Source organism: Callithrix jacchus, chromosome 13, assembly GCF_049354715.1.
Source record: "Callithrix jacchus isolate 240 chromosome 13, calJac240_pri, whole genome shotgun sequence".
Lineage (NCBI taxonomy): Eukaryota > Metazoa > Chordata > Mammalia > Primates > Cebidae > Callithrix > Callithrix jacchus.
Genome location: NC_133514.1, coordinates 49,847,765 through 49,866,417, shown reverse-complemented (window position 1 = coordinate 49,866,417; position 18,653 = coordinate 49,847,765). Strand labels below are relative to the sequence as shown.

At 42.5% G+C, this 18,653-nt stretch overlaps 1 protein-coding gene and 1 long non-coding RNA gene across 6 annotated transcripts in view; one reads left to right on the top strand and one right to left on the bottom strand.

Moving 5' to 3' along the window:
* Positions 1 to 18,295, bottom strand: part of SPIRE1 (spire type actin nucleation factor 1) — a 214,844-nt gene extending 196,549 nt beyond the window's left edge. For all 4 annotated transcript variants that reach the window (XM_008979444.4, XM_008979446.4, XM_035270512.3 and 1 more), the window contains exon 1: positions 17,713 to 18,295. In XM_008979444.4, the coding sequence (XP_008977692.1) occupies positions 17,713 to 18,049 (337 nt within the window). In that variant the 5' untranslated portion in view covers positions 18,050 to 18,295. The remainder of the gene's footprint in view (positions 1 to 17,712) is intronic.
* Positions 18,208 to 18,653, top strand: part of LOC103787548 (uncharacterized) — a 45,920-nt gene continuing 45,474 nt past the window's right edge. Inside the window, exon 1 of one of the 2 annotated variants that reach the window (XR_013525697.1) lies at positions 18,208 to 18,460. This is a non-coding gene — a long non-coding RNA (uncharacterized LOC103787548). The remainder of the gene's footprint in view (positions 18,461 to 18,653) is intronic. The other variant, XR_001906855.3, reaches the window with a different exon arrangement.

The window sequence follows — 18,653 nt, the reverse complement described above, 5'->3', positions numbered from 1 at the left end:
TTGGTTTTTTGTTTTTTGAGATGGAGTCTAGATTTGTCACTCAGGCTAGAGTGCAAGGGCACAAACTCAGCTCACTGCAACCTCCACCTCCCGGGTTCAAGCAATTCTCCTGCCTAAGCCTCCCGGAGAGCCAGGATTACAGGCACCCGCCACCACGCCCAGCTAATTTTTGTATTTTTAGTAGAAATGGGGTTTCATCATGTTGGCTAGGCTGGTCTCAAACTCCTGACCTCAGGGATCTGTCTGCCTCGGCCTCCCAAAGTGCTGGGATTGCAGGCATGAGCCACCATGGCTGGCTGAATTTTAGTAACCTAAGATAATGGTAGCCTTACGACGCCTTCAGATTATTAAATACAGTGAATTAGTTCTTTCAATCAAATAACAAGTCTATTAGGATGTGCTTAATTAGAAGGATGGAGTAACTGTGATGAAGTAAAAGAAAATATCTCAAGTAATATTTAAACATTAAGTTTTGAAAATATTTCAACATTATCAAAAAAGTACTTAGAATAAGAGAAATTATTTTTATAGGAAGCCAAAACATTAGCTCGGTATTTCTCAAAAGAAATAAGCATTTTAGTAATGCTGCAGGAATCAAGGCTATGTTTTAAACCCTTCTTTTAAACTCATTCTGAAAGATCTGATCTGCTTTTAAAGACTTACTAGGCCAGGCATGGGCCATGCCTGTAATCCCAGCATTTTGAGAGATCAAGGTGGACAGATCACCTGAGCTCAGGAGTTCAAGACCAGCATGGGCAGCATGATGAAATGCCATCTCTACAAAAATAAAATAAAATAAAATAAAAACCCAAATTATCCAGATGTGGTGGCATGCGCCAACTACTTGAAAGGCTGAAGTGGGAGAATGGCTTGAATCCAGGAGGCAGGCAATGAGCTGAGATGGAGCCATTGTACTCCAGCCTGGGCAACAGGGCCAGACACTGTCTTTAAAAAAAAAAAAAAAAAAGATTTATTAGATGAGTCCGCTTATGTCCCAGGAAACAGAAAAGCCTATGTCTTCCTATAAATTGATACAGAATGGCTTCAAGAAACAAACTAGTCCTGGTATAAAATGTCTGCCATAAAGAATTCATAGCTAAGACAATATTGTCACCTTTAGCAGACATTCTAAATCTTAAATATTGATAATCAGATCATTTCGCAGTAAGTCTACTCAGAGAGAATGAAAATAATACTTTGAAATTAAGATAGCTACCTATCTGTAAAGTAGAAACCTCAGCATAGGGCTGAATTATCAGGCAGTCACATTATCAATATGAGTCAAATTAGCTGAATAAGCAAAAACAAACTATACCTAGCAAAAAGACAGAATCTCTGGAATTTTTAAGATAAATAGTTCTCAGAATTATTCTCCAGCTTTTTACTATGTGACCAAATTCTACACAATGTTTCAGTCCCTCTAACCATGTGAAAGTATGTTATTTTTCATGCTGAAACTGAGATACATCAATGAATATACACTGCCCTCCTGCCAGCATACCTCTCACCTTCATTTGTTCAGTAGATATTTATTTAACACCTACTAAGTACTACTGATAAGCACTGATGACATACTGTCACTGTAAACAAGCCAGATGCAGTTCTTGCCTCATAAGGCTTACATTTTACTGAACACAGATCAAAAAAAGCAATCAAACAAAACAGAACTAGTGATAAATGGACCCAAAAGGGAGAGAAAGAAAGTAACAGAAATGACCCAATTTGGAATAGTCAGGTAAGATTCCTGCAAAAGATGATATTTAAACAGAGACCTTGAAGCTGATTAGAACTAACTGCAGGGTAGGAAGAAGACCTGTTCCCGAAGCAGGGGGTGGCATGTGACAGGTTCTGGAAATGTTTTGTGAATGTGTAACATAAACTGTGGTTAGACAGGCAGGGGACAGATCACAAAGGCTTGTAAGGATAGCATAAAAAGTTTATATTTGATTTTAAGGAAAATGGGAAGCTACTGAAGGACACTAGGCAAGACGGTCAGCTGGATCCAGGTAGTTTCCAGGTCAGTCTTGCTACAATGCAAAGAATGTAGTAAAGAGAGACGGATGGAAAGCTAAAGACCAGCACAAGGCTACTATCATTGTCCTGCAGTGCTACAGGGGAGTCAGCCAGACAGGGTGGGTGGCAGTAATGAGGGTGAAAAGGAGAGGGTTCATGAAATAATTTGGAAGTAGAACAGTATTTGCTAATGAATTGACAAATGACACCCTGAGCACATGCTCCATGTTTTCAATAATAATATTCTCAAATGTTTGACCAAAACTGATCAAAAAGAAGCATAAGTTTAAGAACTATAATACTTTTATAAGAAAGAAGTATATTAAATAGGCTTTTGGGAAAAATTTTGTATTATTACTAGGGGAAAAAAAACCCATAGTTTTAAAGTTAACAGGCTGAAATTTAGCAATAAAAAAATGTCTGCATTCTAATCATACCTGAATTTCTTTTTTTTTTTTTTTTGAGACTGGGTCTCACTCTGTTGCCCAGGCTGGAGTGCAGTGGCATGGTCTTGGCTCACTGCAGCCTCTGCCTTCCGGGTTCAAGCAATTCTCCTTCAGGCACCCACCACCACACCCAGCTAATTTTTGTATTTTTAGTAGAGACGGGGGTTTCACCATGTTGGGCAGGCTGGTCTTGAACTCCTGACCACCTCGGCCTCCGAAAGTGCTGGGATTACAAGTGTGGCCCACCGCGCCCAGCCCATACCTGAATTTCAAAAACACAGTGGCCATGGAGGACCTGAAATCAATGAATGGAAGTTCAAAAGTTGGGACACTGAAACTATGTATTCAGTAGCTTAAATAAATTTCCTCCAAGAAAATGACTTGCCAAGTTGCATTTTCAGGGAAGAAAAAATTACGCTTTTTTTTTTTTTTGAGACAGAGTCTCCCTATGTCGCCCAGGTTGGAGTGCAGTGGCCTGATCTCAGCTCGGCTCACTGCAACCTCCAACTCCCAGGTTCAAGCAATTTTCCTACCTCCTGAGTAGCTGGGACTACAGGCATGTGCCACTACAATCAGCTAATTTTTTGTATTTTTAGTAGAGATGGGAATTCATCATGTCAGCCAGGATGGTCTTGATCTCCTGACCTCATGATCTGTCCGCCTCAGCTTCCCAAGGTGCTGGGATTACAGGCGTGACCCACCATACCCAGCCTGAATGTTATATGCATTTCATACATAAAACAGTCAGGGACATGACCTCTAATATTAATATCACTCATGGAAATAGCATTCATTCATCTATTCATTCACCAACAATACGTTTGTGTGACAGGCACTTCCCAGAACTTGCATCTTCTTCCTTGAGATCATCTGACGGCCCCCCACAGACTCTACCCCAAGCCAGGCTCTCAGACCTTCAGCCTTCAATCACCTTCACTATCTATGTGACTTCTATTCTAATTCAGAAATGGAGGCTCCTACTTTATTTTTATCATAGACTATACTTTGCTTCCTAGATTTGTAAGTAAATCCCTTACCTTAAAAAAAAAAAGACAGCCTTGGATTGTTATAACCACTCACCTTCCCAAGGACTGGAGCCTCCCCTTTGACCTAGTTAGTATCAATGATTAAAACCCATCACAGGCTAGGCATGGTGGCTCACACCTGTAATCCCAGCACTTTGGGAGGCTGAGGCGGGCAGATCACGAGGTCAAAAGATCGAGGCCATTCTGGCCAACATGGTGAAATCCCATCTCTAACTAAAAACACAAAAATTAGTTGGGTGTGGTGGTGTGCGCCTGTAATCACAGCTACTCAGGAGGCTGAAGCAGGAGAAGTGCTTGAACCTGGAAGGTGGAGTTTGCAGTGAGTGAGCTGAGTGAGCTGCACTCCTGCCTGGTGACAAAGCAAGACTCCATCTCAAAAAAAAAAAAAAAACCCGGCCACAAAATTTGGATATTATCTTTATCTATTTTATGTAATTTGGCAACACTGGAAGCTTGCAGAGCAAGTAAGTTTTATCTTTAGTGCCAATTCTGAGTGACAGTGGCTGTCTAGAATGTTATCTTCAGAAGAGTTCTGCCGGCAAGTACCGTTTAGGAGGTGCCCAGGACTGTTTAGAAATGTTCCCACTGATAAGCAGGAGTTCAACAATGAGAACACATGGACACAGGGAGGGAAAAAACACACACTAGGGCCTGTCAGGGGTTAGGGGGCGAGGGGAGAGAGAGCATTAGGACAATTACCTAATACATGTGGGGTTTAAAACCTAGATGATGGGTTGATAAGTGTAGCAAACCACTATGGCACATGTATACCCATGTAACAAACCTGCACATTCTGTACATGTATCCCAGAACTTAAAGTAAAATTAAAAAGAAAGAAAGAAAGAAAGAAATACTGCCACAGAACAGAAGGGAACCACAGCCTGGGACCACATTTCTGACACTCCTGCGTTAGAAGACATGGACAATGAAAGTCGAAGTACTTTTTTGTCAACTGGGTCGATTTGGATTAAACTTGTCCTTAGGAACAGTAGCTCATTGCTTAAACTTCATGAGCTCAAAAATATACAGACACATCACTGATTTTTCAGGAAGTTGAATATGGAGAGGAACCTCCCCAAGGCAAATCATAAACAGAGTTCTAGCAGGTGACAATCCCAAATGTTCCAGTATTCTCTATCAATTGAAGAGTTCTTGTTTTCATGCATTTCATACACACGTCTGTATTCATTCTCTTTAGAATCTCCTGTCCCTCTGGAGCATCTGATTGAGTATGAGAAATCTAGCCAACAAAAGCCCTGCTGAGAGGCATCCTAGGAACTTCTATCTTTCAAGCTCTAACTCCCTTTAGATATATCACAACTCTACCACACATATCCACTAACCCAAATGTGTTACTTTCCCTCTATCAAGATTTGGGAAATCTGATTTAAACTATAAAAACCATGCAGGCATATATTTTTAGCTATTTAAACTTTACTATATATACTATATATTTTGTCAAGAAATATCTTTTTGTAATGAGTTTTGTAAGTTATACATTTCTATTATATTTATAAATTAAGTACTATTCTTTAAATACAAATATAATGAAAAGATCATTAATTGAAGAAGGTCAAGCTGAGCACTGTGACTCACACCTATAATCACAACACTTTGGGAGGCTGAGGTGGGGGCAGATCATTTGAGGTCAGAGTTCAAGACCAGCCTGGTCAACATGGTAAAATCTGGTCTCTATCAAAAAATACAAAAATTAGCCGGGTATGGTGGCACACGCCTATAGCCTCAGCTATTTGGGAGGCTGAGGAGGGAGAGTTGCTTGAACATAGGAGGTGGAGGCTGCAATGAGCTGAGATTGAGCCACTGCACTCCAGCCTAGGTGACAAAGGGAAATTCCTGCTAAAAAAAAAAAAAAAAAAAAGAAAGAAAAGAAGGTCAGGGTTAGCGGGCAACTATCATTAATTTAAGGAACTTAATAATTGCCCATCAAAAACAATTTAAGTTTACACACATCAGGCAATAGAACAGTCCGAATATTTCATCTAAACTATGTCTTATCTTACAGGTCTCAGATGAAATTTGTTCCAAGAGTATAGAGGGAAAGTTGTATTTACATTGTTTTATTATTAACATAAATAAGCCCTCCTTCACTCCCCAAAGGATTGAAAGAGCTACATTAAATGATCAATAATGAATATCAACTCAGAAAGTGGTAAAAGAAGGAAAAAACCAAATTCAAGACAATATAAAGTATATAGAAATCATTAAAAAATATAAATGATGGGTCAAACACGAATTACCTTTCCCTGATATTCTGCAAGTAGCCCTCTATAGTCCATTCTCAACACATGGTGTAGCACCTAAGGCAACAAAGGTCTAATGACATTATGGCCACCCACACTTCAAATTTTCCAACCTCAAGAATCATTTTATAGACTTCCAAACATATATTTAATATTGTTTTAGAACTTCTTTATCAATGTTGACTCAAATAAGTTGGAAGTATTCATCTTTTTACAAAGGACAGCAATGGCTCAGTAGAAATGTATTTGTGCAGTACATATAAGATAACAAAATGCCCTCATACATATTTCCTCATTTGAATCTCATAACAATTTCACAAGGGTTGGAAAAAAATTACTTTCATTTTATTTTATTTTATATTTTTTTAGAGACAAGGTTTCTTCATATTGGTCAGGATGGTCTGAAACACCTGACGTCAGGTGATCCGCCTGCCTCCGCCTTCCAAAGTGCTGGGATTACAGGCGTGAGCCACTGCACCCAGCCTTATATTACTTCCATTCTAAAAATAAAGAAAGAGAGTAGCCTGGCACCATGGCTCACACCTGTAACCCCAGGACTTTGGAAGGCTGAGGCAGGCAGATGGCTTGAGCCCAGGAGTTCAAGACCAGCCTGGGGAACATGGCAAAATCTGGTCTCTATGAAAAAAATAATAATAAAAATAAAAGAAAAAAATAAGAGAGTAACAGCATCAGAAATAGTTAAATGGCTTGCCTGAGGTTATAACTAACTAACCACATCTTCTGTAGCAGGCTCTTAGCTCTCTCCATGGTACGGTGGTGTGACATTCCACAACTGACTTGCAACTACCTAGAAGGCAGCAAAGGAACTTGGTGGGAATCAACATGACTCCATAGGAAAAATATTTTCCAGGCCAATTTAATTTCCAACAAGAATAAAGCATCATCTATCTTCCCACCCTAACCTGCCCCTCCTGCCTACCCTGTCACCAAGCACCCAGGCAGGAAGTCAGAGCCTCTGAAGAACACTTCCTCTTTCTCACCCGCACATAAAAACTGGAAGAGTTATACCCTGTCCTATTTCCTAAATAACTCTCAATCTGACTCTTTCCCTCCATTCCTACTACCCTAATTTGGACCTCCATCATCTCCTGTTTGAACAGCCATAACACTCCTAACTGGTATAGCAACTTAAAGGCTACTAGGATCTAAAGATAGTATAAAATGCATACTGGTGTCTTTGCCTCCATTTTACCCAATTCAGTATATCTATAAAACCTCTACATTTATCTTTCTAAAAACAGTAATCTGCTTACATCATTTTCCTGCTTAAAACCCTTCCATGGCTCTCCACTGCCTGTACAGACTATAAATACAAACTCGACCATGTGGCTGACACAAAGTCCTTCATCATCTGATCCCAGCCAACATGCCTTTCCAGACCTTCTCACTCCCCCAACTCCCACACACATCCTCTGCTCCAGGCAAAGTGAACACCCACGACAAAGAAAACAAACAGGTTTAACTTCACATGCCACATCCAAATAATTGGTAGTGGCCACCTAAAGCATCCTGTTGAGAACTCTGAGGATGCTTATAAATTCAGCAGCAAAAAATGCGATAACTGATTAGCAGTTGTCTGCTTTTGGCATGGGGAAGTGGGTGGCAGCACAAATGCTGCACTTACCACCCATGTACTGCTGCTCTCTGAGCACCACACAATGTCCTCCACATCTCCAAGCCTTTCCACTCACTGCTGCTTCTGCCTCGCATATTCTTCCTTTTATGCTACAGCCCCATCCTGGACCTCTAGAAACCATATCTCCTCTGTAATACTCGCCTGCTGTCACCAGGCAGGGTCAGCCAATCTCTTCTCTGGGCTGTCACAGTTTTCTGCACATCTTTATTATTTTAGAATTGCTGCACTGTACTGTCTTAGTTTCTGCATCTATGAGATTCTTGAAGGTATGAGTATACTTTGTCACTCTTTGTGTCATCAACATCCAGCGCAGTACACTTAGAAGGCACTAGAATGAATGAAATGAATACATAAAATCATGTAATGGGAATATCTCTAATATGGTATTTTCACTAAAAACCCAGGAAGATATAACCAAACCCTGGGACCAGGCAACCTATGGGAATTGTTAGTGACATTCTAGTACTACCCACCAATTCTGTTTCTATTTTATCCCTCCGAAATACAAGATATTAAAGGAGTATATTAGATAGAAACTTGACTTCTAATTAAATTAAGAGATGGGCGAGAAAATGGAAAATATAACAGAAAAAGACCATAGAATTAATTTTTAAAAATGTACTTAGGCTGGGCGCCGATGGTTTACACCTGTAATCCCAGCACTTCGGGAGGCCGAGGCAGGCAGATCACTTGAAGTCAGGAGTTTGAGACCAGCAATCAACATGATGAAACTCCGTCTCTACTAAAAATACAAAATTAGCCATGGTGGCACATGCCTGTAATCAAAGCTACTGCGGAGACTGAGGCAGGAGAATTGCTTGAACCCGAGAGGCGGAGGTTGCAGTGAGCCAAGATCACAGGACTGCGCTCCAGCCTGGGCAACAAGAGCAAAACAACTCAAAAAATAAAAAAACATTAGGCCAGGCGCGGTGGCTCACACCTATAATCCCAACAGTTTGGGCGGCCGAGGCGGGCAAATCATGAGGTCAAGAGATCGAGACCATCCTGGCCAACATGCTGAAACCCCATCTCTACTAAAAATACAAAAATTAGCCAGGTGTGATGGCAAGCGCCTGTGGTCCCAGCTACTTGGTGGAAGAATCGCTAGGCGGAAGAATCACTTAAACCCAGGAGGTGGAGGTTGCAGTGAGCCGAGATTGTGCCACTGCACTCCAGCCTGGCGACAAAGCAAGACTCCAACTCAAAAAAAAAAAAAAAAAGCATTAGCATAATTAGTTTAAAAAGACCTAAGAGTCAGAGTTTTCAGAAGCCAGCAGTTTGGTATTATCAGGAATATAATCCCCTTCCATATACCTAACACTAATCAAATCCTTTTTAAATTTATACTAATGTTTCATATTGGTTTTAATTTTAAACGTTTGTGAGATACAACCACTTTGGAAAATTTCTGGCAATATCTACTTATGTTGACCATATACCATGAATTGGCAATTACGCTTTCAGGCATATATTCAACAAAAGCCGACATTTGTTCACCAAAAGACATGTGCAGTAATGTTCATAGTAGCACATTATTCATATTATCCAGTAAGTCGATATTTGAAACCCAAATATCCATCTAGAGTTTGAACATCAAAAATAACTAAACTCTTTAACATTTCTTCTTCTATCTTAAAAACAGGCCAGGCACAGTGGATCATACCTGTATTCCCAGCACTTTGGGAGGCTGGGGCAGGAAGATCACTTGAACGGGGTTTGAGATCAGCCTGGGAAACATAGTGAGAGACCAGTGCAGTCTCTACAAAAAAAAAAAATTAGCCAGGAGTGGTGTTGTGTATCTACAGTCCCAGCTACTCAGAAGGCTGAGGTGGAAGGATCACCTACCTGTATTCAGGAGTTCAAAGTTACAGAGAGCTATGATCACACCACTGTACTCCTGCCTGGGCGACAGAGCAAGACTTCAACTTTAAAAAATAAATAAATAAAAACAAAACAATAAGCAACAAGCATACCCAGTGCTAAGATCATTGGAGAACACCATTCTCCAATAAAGGAAGAAGAGCTCCCTGGAAATACGGCTGAATCTAGGGTTGGGGCAGGAAATATACAAGATGAGCCTCGAAACGTCTTGTAGTGCCAGAAAGCAAGCACATGGCTCCACCAGACAAAAGGAAGGCTGCTTATCAAAGGAACACAGGAGCCAAGCCTAAGGAGCACCAAATAGTCATGGCAGGAATAATCTGAGTAACGAAACAACCAAAGTACCAAATATATGTCAATCCAGACTGATATAAACAAATGAAAGAATACATAAGTAAGTGGGAGAGAAGGTACAAATTTTCCTCACAGGATTCAAAATAACTTTAAGAAGACATTCACACCTCCAGGAGGTGATTTAATTAAAGGCCTCATCCTTGAATGCAGGCTAGAATTAATGACTCCTTTCTAAAGATCAATATACAGAAAAAAGTAGAAACAGTCACATTTTAGTGGAGAAACCTGACACTGTGTCCAGGTTATCATAACCACTGATGTCACATGGATATCATGTGCCCCAATATGAAGTGATGAGAAGAACCCTTCACCTTGCTCGTATTCTTCCCACAAACTTACAACCCAGGCGAGCCATAAAAATATCCGGCAAGTCCAAATGGAAGGACATTTTACAAAACAGCTGACCAGTAGTCACCTAGACTGTCAAGGTCATGATAAACTGTCACAGACCAGAAGAAAATAAGGAGACATGATGACTAAATGCATTACAGTTTCTTGAATGGGATTTCTGCAATAGAAAAAGGACATTAATAGAAAAACTGGGGAAACCCAAATGAAGTCTGGAGTTTAGTTAATAGCAATGCATCAATGTGGCTTTTTAGTTTTGACAAATATACCACAATATGATGTTAACATTAGGGAAAATGGGTGAGGGGCAATTAAGAATTATCTGCATTATCTTTTCAACTTTTCTGTAAGTCTAAAATTATCCCAAAATAAAAAGTTTGGTCACACCCGCAATCTCAGCACTTTGGAAGACTGAGGCAGGTGGATCATTTGAGGTCAGGAATTCAAGAGCAGTCTGGGCAACATTTTTCTCTACAAAAAAATAAAAAAATAAATTAGCTAGGAGTGGCAGCACACACCTGTGGTCCCAACTACTTGGGAGTCTGGGGTAGGACAATTGCTTGAACCCAGGAGCTAGGGACTGCAGTGAGCTACGATCTTACCACTGCACTCCAGCCTGAGCAACAAAGACCCTTTCTCGTTCAAAAAAAATTTTTTTCACTAAAAATTCCCACTACATTTGGTAACACAGTATTTCCTTCATAGTTTTAAACAAATATCTGAAAGAAGACATTTTCCTTTTTTCTACTTAGTCAAGTGGTAAAAGGGAAATTATATAGCTCTAATGATACTGTTATAAAAGTAGGATGAGAACTGCTGTTATTTTACAGAACCAATGATGCAGGAAAGTGAATCTGACCTTCCATATATAACAAGCAGAGTGCAACTCATCATCTCTTATCAACATATAGTCCTTGATAGGTCACTGGTTTTTTTCTTCTAAAGTTTAGTCCAAGCTCTTATTGAGGCCAATGGTTTCCTAAGAGTACTAACTCACTTGAGGACTAATATCTGTAGATGACTAAAATCTTTCTACTGTTTCCCTCTGCAAAAGTAGAAACACAGATACAAAACCACAAATGCATTATTCCAAAATTTCTCCCCAAAACTCCTGAACCCCTCTTTTATAACCCAACACAAGCAGAAATATATTGCAGGTAAATTGGAGCCAAAAGTGAAAGCAGGCCAGGCGTGGTAGCTCACGCCTGTAATCCCAGCACTTTGGGAGGCTGAGGTAGGCAGATACTTGAGGCCAAGAGTTAGAGACCAGCACGGGCAATATGGTAAAACCCTGTCTTTTACTAAAAATACAAAAATTAGGCGGGTGAGATGGCACACACCTATAATTCCAGCTATTTGGGAGGCTTAGTACAAGAATTGCTTGAACCTGAGAGGCAAATGTTGCAGTGAGCCAAGATCATGCCACTGCACTCCAGCCTGGGCGACAGAGTAAGACTTCTCTGTCTCAAATAAAAATAAATAAATAAAAGTGACAGCAGACCAGGTATGGTGGCTCACATCTCCAATTCCAGCACTTTGTTAGGCCAAGGCAGACAAATCACTTGAGCCCAGAAGTTCCAGACAAGCCTGGGCAACATGGCAAAACCCCCGACTCTAAAAAAACTACATAAAAATTACCCAGGCATGGCGACACATGCCATGTGTCCTTCTGAGTAGCTGTAGTCCCAGCTACTCAGAAGGCTGAGGTGGGAGGATTGCTTGAATCTGGGAGGTCAAAGCTGCAGACTAAGCCACAGCACTCCTGCCTGGGTGTCAGGGTGAGACCCTGTCTCAAAAAAAAAAAACAAAAAGTGACAGCAATCTTATCCAACTATGGCTAAAATCTTAATTTTGCAAATGAATATCTAAACATACTGTTAAAGCTCCTCCCACACACTTAGAAGGTGCCTGTATAAATAAAGGGACTTGAAGTTTAAGCCGCATTACATTCATGGTAAATTTACCACTGTGTTTATGTTTTATTTTCTCTTCTTTAATGACTAGAACTACTTACCCTTATATAGAACACTGCTTGTACATAGTAAGAACTCAATGCATATTTGTCAGACTGAATTAACCTGACATATTTGAACTTATTCAGAGAGGACAATTCTTTTTTTTTTTTTTTTTTTTTTTTTTGAGACGGAGTTTCCCTCTTGTTACCCAGGCTGGAGTGCAATGGCACATTCTCGGCTCACCGCAACCTCCGCCTCCTGGGTTCAAATGATTCTCCTGTCTCAGCCTCCCAAGTAGCTGGGATTACAGGCATGTGCCACCATGCCCGGCTAATTTTTTTTTTTGTATTTAGTAGAGACGGGGTTTCACCATGTTGGCCAGAAAGGTCTCTATCTCTTGACCTCGTGATCCACCTGCCTCGCCTCCCAAAGTGCTGGGATTACAGGCGTGAGCCACCACGCCCGGTCCCAGAGAGGACAATTCTTATCTATTACTGTAACTGATAAGGCATTTTGCCAATCTCTAATTCTACCATTCACCCCCACTACCTACCCTGGAAAGCTACATATATACTTCATATATTCCTTTCCTTTAATGACTTGGATGAGAACACAAGAAACACAGAATGAGTGGACCAAAACAAAGTGTTTTAAAACATTTTTCACTATTTCAAAATATTTATTCTCTCTTTAAAATCAAATAAAATATTATTCCAACACCATCTTCCCCTCCAAATTAGCATGAACCTTGCTGAGAAGGTTGACTGATCATATCCTCTTTTCAAAACCCAAACAAAGCCTGAATGTTCCCTGTACCAAGAAACCATTCTCAAGGGATCTCTTTATTAGTATGCACACAGGCATTCATTGTTCCTTTCAGGAAAACCTACTACCAACCTTAAGATTACTTTAAATCAATATATGGTCATAATTTTTTAAATATTCTTTATACACCTAAACTGAAGGTACATCAAACATTTTGAAACCAAAATTTAAAATAAATGATTGTTGTCAGATGGATATTTAAGTCCTAAAAGACTATGAGACCACACATGATTCTAATCTCTAATACTACTGCTTTTAATAATTCTTTGTGGCATCCCAAAAAAGCAAATGCTTTTTAACCTTGTGAAGATCTAGATTATAACCTAAATTGTATCAGTTACTGTCTTCTAAAGACCCTGTGTACCAAAATGTGCTCTAATTGCCAGTTAGGTATACTTATGAGTATACGAAGAGCCTTCGTGTCTTTAACCCCTTAATGAAGGGTATGAAAGTTAAAACTTCATCAACTTGTACCTAATAAACTTTCCCAAACAATAAAGTCCTATTATGACTACAACTGCATAAATACTGGAGAAAATAAAATGTTAAATAAGCCACCTAATAAGAATCATAAACTCTCTTGATTCTAGGCAATCTATCCTCCTGTCATCACAGAAACACTTCTTAAACATACTGTTCATTTTAAGATGTTATTCATAATAAATCATTTTTACTTTCAAGAGATCCTCTAAAGAGCTAGTCTTTCCTTTTTCTTGAATTTATCTCCTTCGGTCCTATGTCACACTGCTTTTATGGGCAGGCTAGCAATATGGCTCTAAGTTTTATCTGAATGCTAAATAAACTTACTAATTCTTCATCGGTCTCATTTCCGTGCCTCCAACACCTTTCATCATTTTTCTATTTTTCTTTGGTACATTTCTACTTATTTCATTCAAACTGAATCTAACCATTCTCACATGTATCAATACTGTTAAAAGTAAACAAGAATTAAAATCAGTTACTACATTCAGCCCCCCAGAAAGTCAGTAAAGCCTATGGAGTGCTATTTCTTCCCAAGGACTAAATGGAGTGATACTGCTGCTACTGGCAAGAACCAACACAACTCATTCAGCTCAACAACAGAGTTGACAATGGCCTGTAGAAGGATTCACTCACTTGAGCATTACAGCCAGGATCCAATTCTCCATCTTGAACACAATCCTGGGCACCACCATCATTTGCTAAACCAGTGGTTCTCAACTGGGATGATTTTGCACCCTAGGGAACATTTGGCAATGAATAGAGACTTTAAATGTCACAGTTGCAGGGGAGGGGCTTCCTGGCATCCAGTGTTAGAGATTAGATCACAGACGCTGCACAGGACAGCCATCACAACAAAGAATTATTCAGCCAAAAATGCCAACCGTGCCGAAATTAAGAAACTCTGATCCTGACATTTACCCCAATTCTTGGTAAAAACATAAAACAGCTGGAGACTAGAGACAGTATGGTGATGAGAAGGACCACAGGATTAGGGGAAGAAGGAAACTAAAACCTACTGAGCACCTGCTATACAGCAAATCTGGTCATTTGACATCTATTATCCTCACTTATATCCCTACCCTGTGAAAACAATATATTCTGCTTTTACACAGAAGGCTATACTCAGGGGGATGGGGGAACTTACTCAATGTCGTTCATCTAGGAAGGGGAGGAATCACAATACAAATTCAACCAAATGTCTCATTCCACAATACTACAAAGCCTAGAGACTAAAAGACGGAGATTCAATTCAAAGAATTACTAATCATTTAACTTCTGTGAACCTCCATTGAGAAAATAAATCAGGATGGGCGGCACCTCACGCCTGTAATCCCAGCACTTTGGGAGGCATAGGGAGGCAGTTCACCTGAGGTCAGGAGTTCAAGACCAGCCTGATCAACATGGAGAAACCCCATCTCTACCAAAAAATATAAAATTAGCTGGGCATAGTGGTGCATGCCTGTAATCCCAGCTACTGGGAGGCTGAGGCAGGAGAATAGCTTGAACCTGGGAGGCAGAAGTTGCAGTGAGCCGAGATGGTGCCGTTGCACTCCAGCCTGGGCAAAAAGAGCGAAACTCCATCTCAAAATAAATAAATATAAATAAACCAAAAATAATATGTGAAAACATAAATGTTGCAGATTGCTAACTACATATAATCATAATAAATACAAGAAAAAGAAAGTGTTTTTAAAAAATGTATTTTTACTTATTTTCCCCGACTCTTCCCTACAATGGAAGTCTTATGAATACAAATACTCCTTAAAAACAGAAAAGAGAGGCTGTAGTGGCTCATGTCTGTATTCTCAGCACTTTGGGAGGCTGAGGCAGGATCAGAAGGTCAAGAGATTGAGACCATCCTGGCCAACAAAGAAAGAGAAAACAAAAAAGGAATACATTTTTAAGTGTGCACAACACCAAATTATTCATCAAAAGAGAGAGAGAGAAAAGAAAAAAGGAATAGAATGTTTAAGTGTGCACAACACCAAATTATTCAAGTTTAAAAATCAAGATAAAATGTTCAGAAGACTTTGTATCTTCCTGAGCCATGCAACTATTCTTAAGTCTCATGAGGAAATAAATTAATATTTTAGTATGAACTTCCTAAATAATTTTAGTATTAGAAAATAGTCAAGTCTGTATCAACAACTTTGATTAGGCCTTCTCCATAACTGGTAGCACAGGTCATGAGCAGAACTGAGAAAGAGAATTAAAAATCTATTAGAAATTGTGGAGAACAACTCTACTCACTATTCACTCCGTAAAGACAGTTTATTACACTGAGGTCAACATGTTATCACTCACACTAGTGACGTAAAAAATAATTCATTTCAACATAAGCTTCAGACCAAAAAAAAAAAAAAAAAAAAAAACCCACCCACCAGAATCTATCCATCTTTGACAACAAAAGTACACTACTTTGAGATTAAGTGACAGCCGATGTAAACTGGGGGGTTGTTCTCTCCAGAAATCACCACTACCAATGTGGCTTCTAAAAGCAGGTTGGACGCAACCATTTTTTCTCTGGAAATAGCTAAATCCCAAGGCATGACATTGCTGTTTTTTCTTGTTTTTTGAGACGGGGTCTTGCTCTGTTGCCCATGCTGGAGTGCAGTAGCATGATCTCAGCTCACTGCAGCCTCTGCCTCCCAAGGTCAAGCAATTCTCCCACCTCAGCTTCCCGAGTAGCTGGGAATACAGGGGCACACCACCATGCCCAGCTAATTTTTGTATTTTTAGTAGAGACGGGGATTTCACCACGTTGGCCAAGCTGTTCTCAAACTCCTGACCTTAGGTTAGCCAGCCACCTTAGCTCCCCAAAGTGCTGGGACATGAGCCACTGCGCCTGGCCAACAATGCTGTATTTTATAAATGTATGTTTTTAAGGCCCGGCGCAGTGGCTCACGCCTATAATCCCAGCACTTTGGGAGGCCGAGGCGGGTGGATCACGAGGTCAAGAGATAGAGACCATCCTGGTCAACATGGTGAAACTCCATCTCTACTAAAAATACAAAAATTAGCTGTGCATGGTGGCGTGCGCCTTTAGTCCCAGCTACTCGGGAGGCTGAGGCAGGAGAATTGCTTGAACCCAGGAGGCGGAGGTTGCAGTGAGCCATAATCGCGCCATTGCACTCCAGCCTGGGTAACAAGAGCAAACCTCCATCTCAAAAAAAAAAAAAAGTATGTTTTTATACCAATTAATACACTATAAATTATAATTGCAAGTATTTCCCACTTAGATTAAGTCCAAGTTTAAAAGCAATAAGCCCAACAAAAAAACTATTTGAAATAGTTTCAAAAGAATCACGAAAGATGTCTTTAAATAAACAAATTGTTTACCTGACACTAAAAAAGATAAAAACATTCCGGCGGAACTGAAAGAGTAACTATAATCTTGAATATTGTTCAAATCAAGTTAGACGAGGGTTTTCATTAAATGTCATTTTACTAATTCGATACTACATCTTTCATCTCAAGCATTTTGACACTTCCATCAACTTTCTAAAAGTGAGGGTGGATTGTTTTTCTGTTTTTAATAGACTTGCCTCTCAAAAGAATGAATTAGATAAAAATTGATGGGAGAAACCTTTTCTCAACCTCCGCCTCCTCTTCATCAATAGCATCTGAGTAAACCTCCGCTATAAATTACTGTTTAGTTCATAATCCTGAAAAATTTACACTGGACAATGACGTAACTAAAGCCCATTTTCTCTATATATCCAGACATCCTGTCAACTTTTTACTTCATAAGCCTGTTTTTCATCACAACGAATTTTCACATACAGGAATGTAATCGGTATTTTCTAATGTCCAGGAGCCAAAAATAATTATTTAGTCTATTTTTCCATTTCTCCCCAAATACAAAATTCTCCTCAAGGTTCAAAATCATCTTTACATTTCTGAACGGAGAAAAGGTTGTCTAATGTGAAATACTGCTAACTTCCCGGGAGGACTGCGGTGTTCCCGACAGCGGCTATGAGGATCCTCGTGGAGCCCCTGCGTGAAGCCTGTGGTGCCCTCCCCACCCCGCGAACCCGGCCGTGCGTCAGCAGCCACGGCGTGAGGCGCACAGGCAGCTGGCTCCAAGCAGGGCCCAGCCCACCGCTCCCAAACGCGCCGCGGGGCAGCTGTTGTGCGGGCTGCACAATGACTAGGGGCCCCCCCGACCCGCAGGCCCAGGCCCAGGCCCACCAGGCCAGCCCCGACGCCCTCCGCACAGCCTATTTGAGCCGCCGCCCGCCTCGAAGCTTTGATCTAGGAAGAGCCCCAGCCTGGCTACTGCCTGACGCCGCCCTCCCCCAGGGGCCCGGCCGGAGCCTGCCGGGGGTCTCCCATGGCAAACTGGGGGTGGCAGGGGCGGAAGGGACAGGGACTGTGAGGGTAAAGCGGCCTGACCGGGGGTGTTCCTAGAGACTGCGAGGGAAAGGGGCCCGGCGGCCTCACCCGCAACAGGGGGCGGCTCTCCCGCGTCGTCGGCCGCGGGCGCCAGGGTGACGGCGCCGTCTCTCCAGACGCGGATCTGCGCAGCCGAGCGCACGCGACGGCCGGGCTGGCGGCGGCGGGCGGCGGCGCGCAGGGAGCCGCAGCACTGGTAGCACACGGCCCACGCCTGCTCCTCGTTGATGGGCTGGTTATAGAGTCGCAGGATCTCCTCCAGGCTCAGTGCGTCCTGCGAGCCCCCGGCATCGCCGCCGGCTGCCCCGGGCTCCCACGGCCCCTCGCCGCCCACCGCCTCAGCCCGCGGCTCTCCGCCGCTAGCCCGGCCGGCGGCCTGAGCCATCGCGCGGCTGGGCGCTGCGCTCGGCAGTAGCGCCGTGTGCCGGCGTCTTCTCAGCTCCGGAGCATCGTCTCCGCGCGCCACCGCCTCCTCATCCCCCGAACCGCCGCCACCCAACGCGGCCGCGCGCGCGCCGCCGCTGGGACAAGGCGAGGGCCCGGGAGGCGTGGGCGAGCACCGGGCGGCGAGGACACGGCTACAGACCCGGGCAGACCGCAGCCGGCTGGTAGCGACGCGATGGCGTCCGGCGTCCCGCCCCGCCCCGCCTCGCGCCGCCCAGCGCCCGCCCCTCAGGGGGCCGCACGGGCCGGGGGTTGCGCGCTCTGCAGGAGACGCACTGGCGAGAGGGCCTCGAGGCGGGAAGGCTGCAAGATCTGGAGCAGACCGCAACCCGTAGGGCTCGCAGAGTCGCAGGTGGTGATGCGCGGTCGGTGAGGGCGGTCGCAAGGGACGCACAGCTGGGGGCGCGGGGGTGAGGGCGGCGACGCTCTGTCCATAGGGGCCGCGCGGCCAGGAAGGGCGTGCAGGGTGGTAGGGCGTGGTGGACACGCGGGGCCAGGGGCGGGAGGGCGATTGGGAGCGCGGTCGGGGGCGAAGGGGCAGTAGG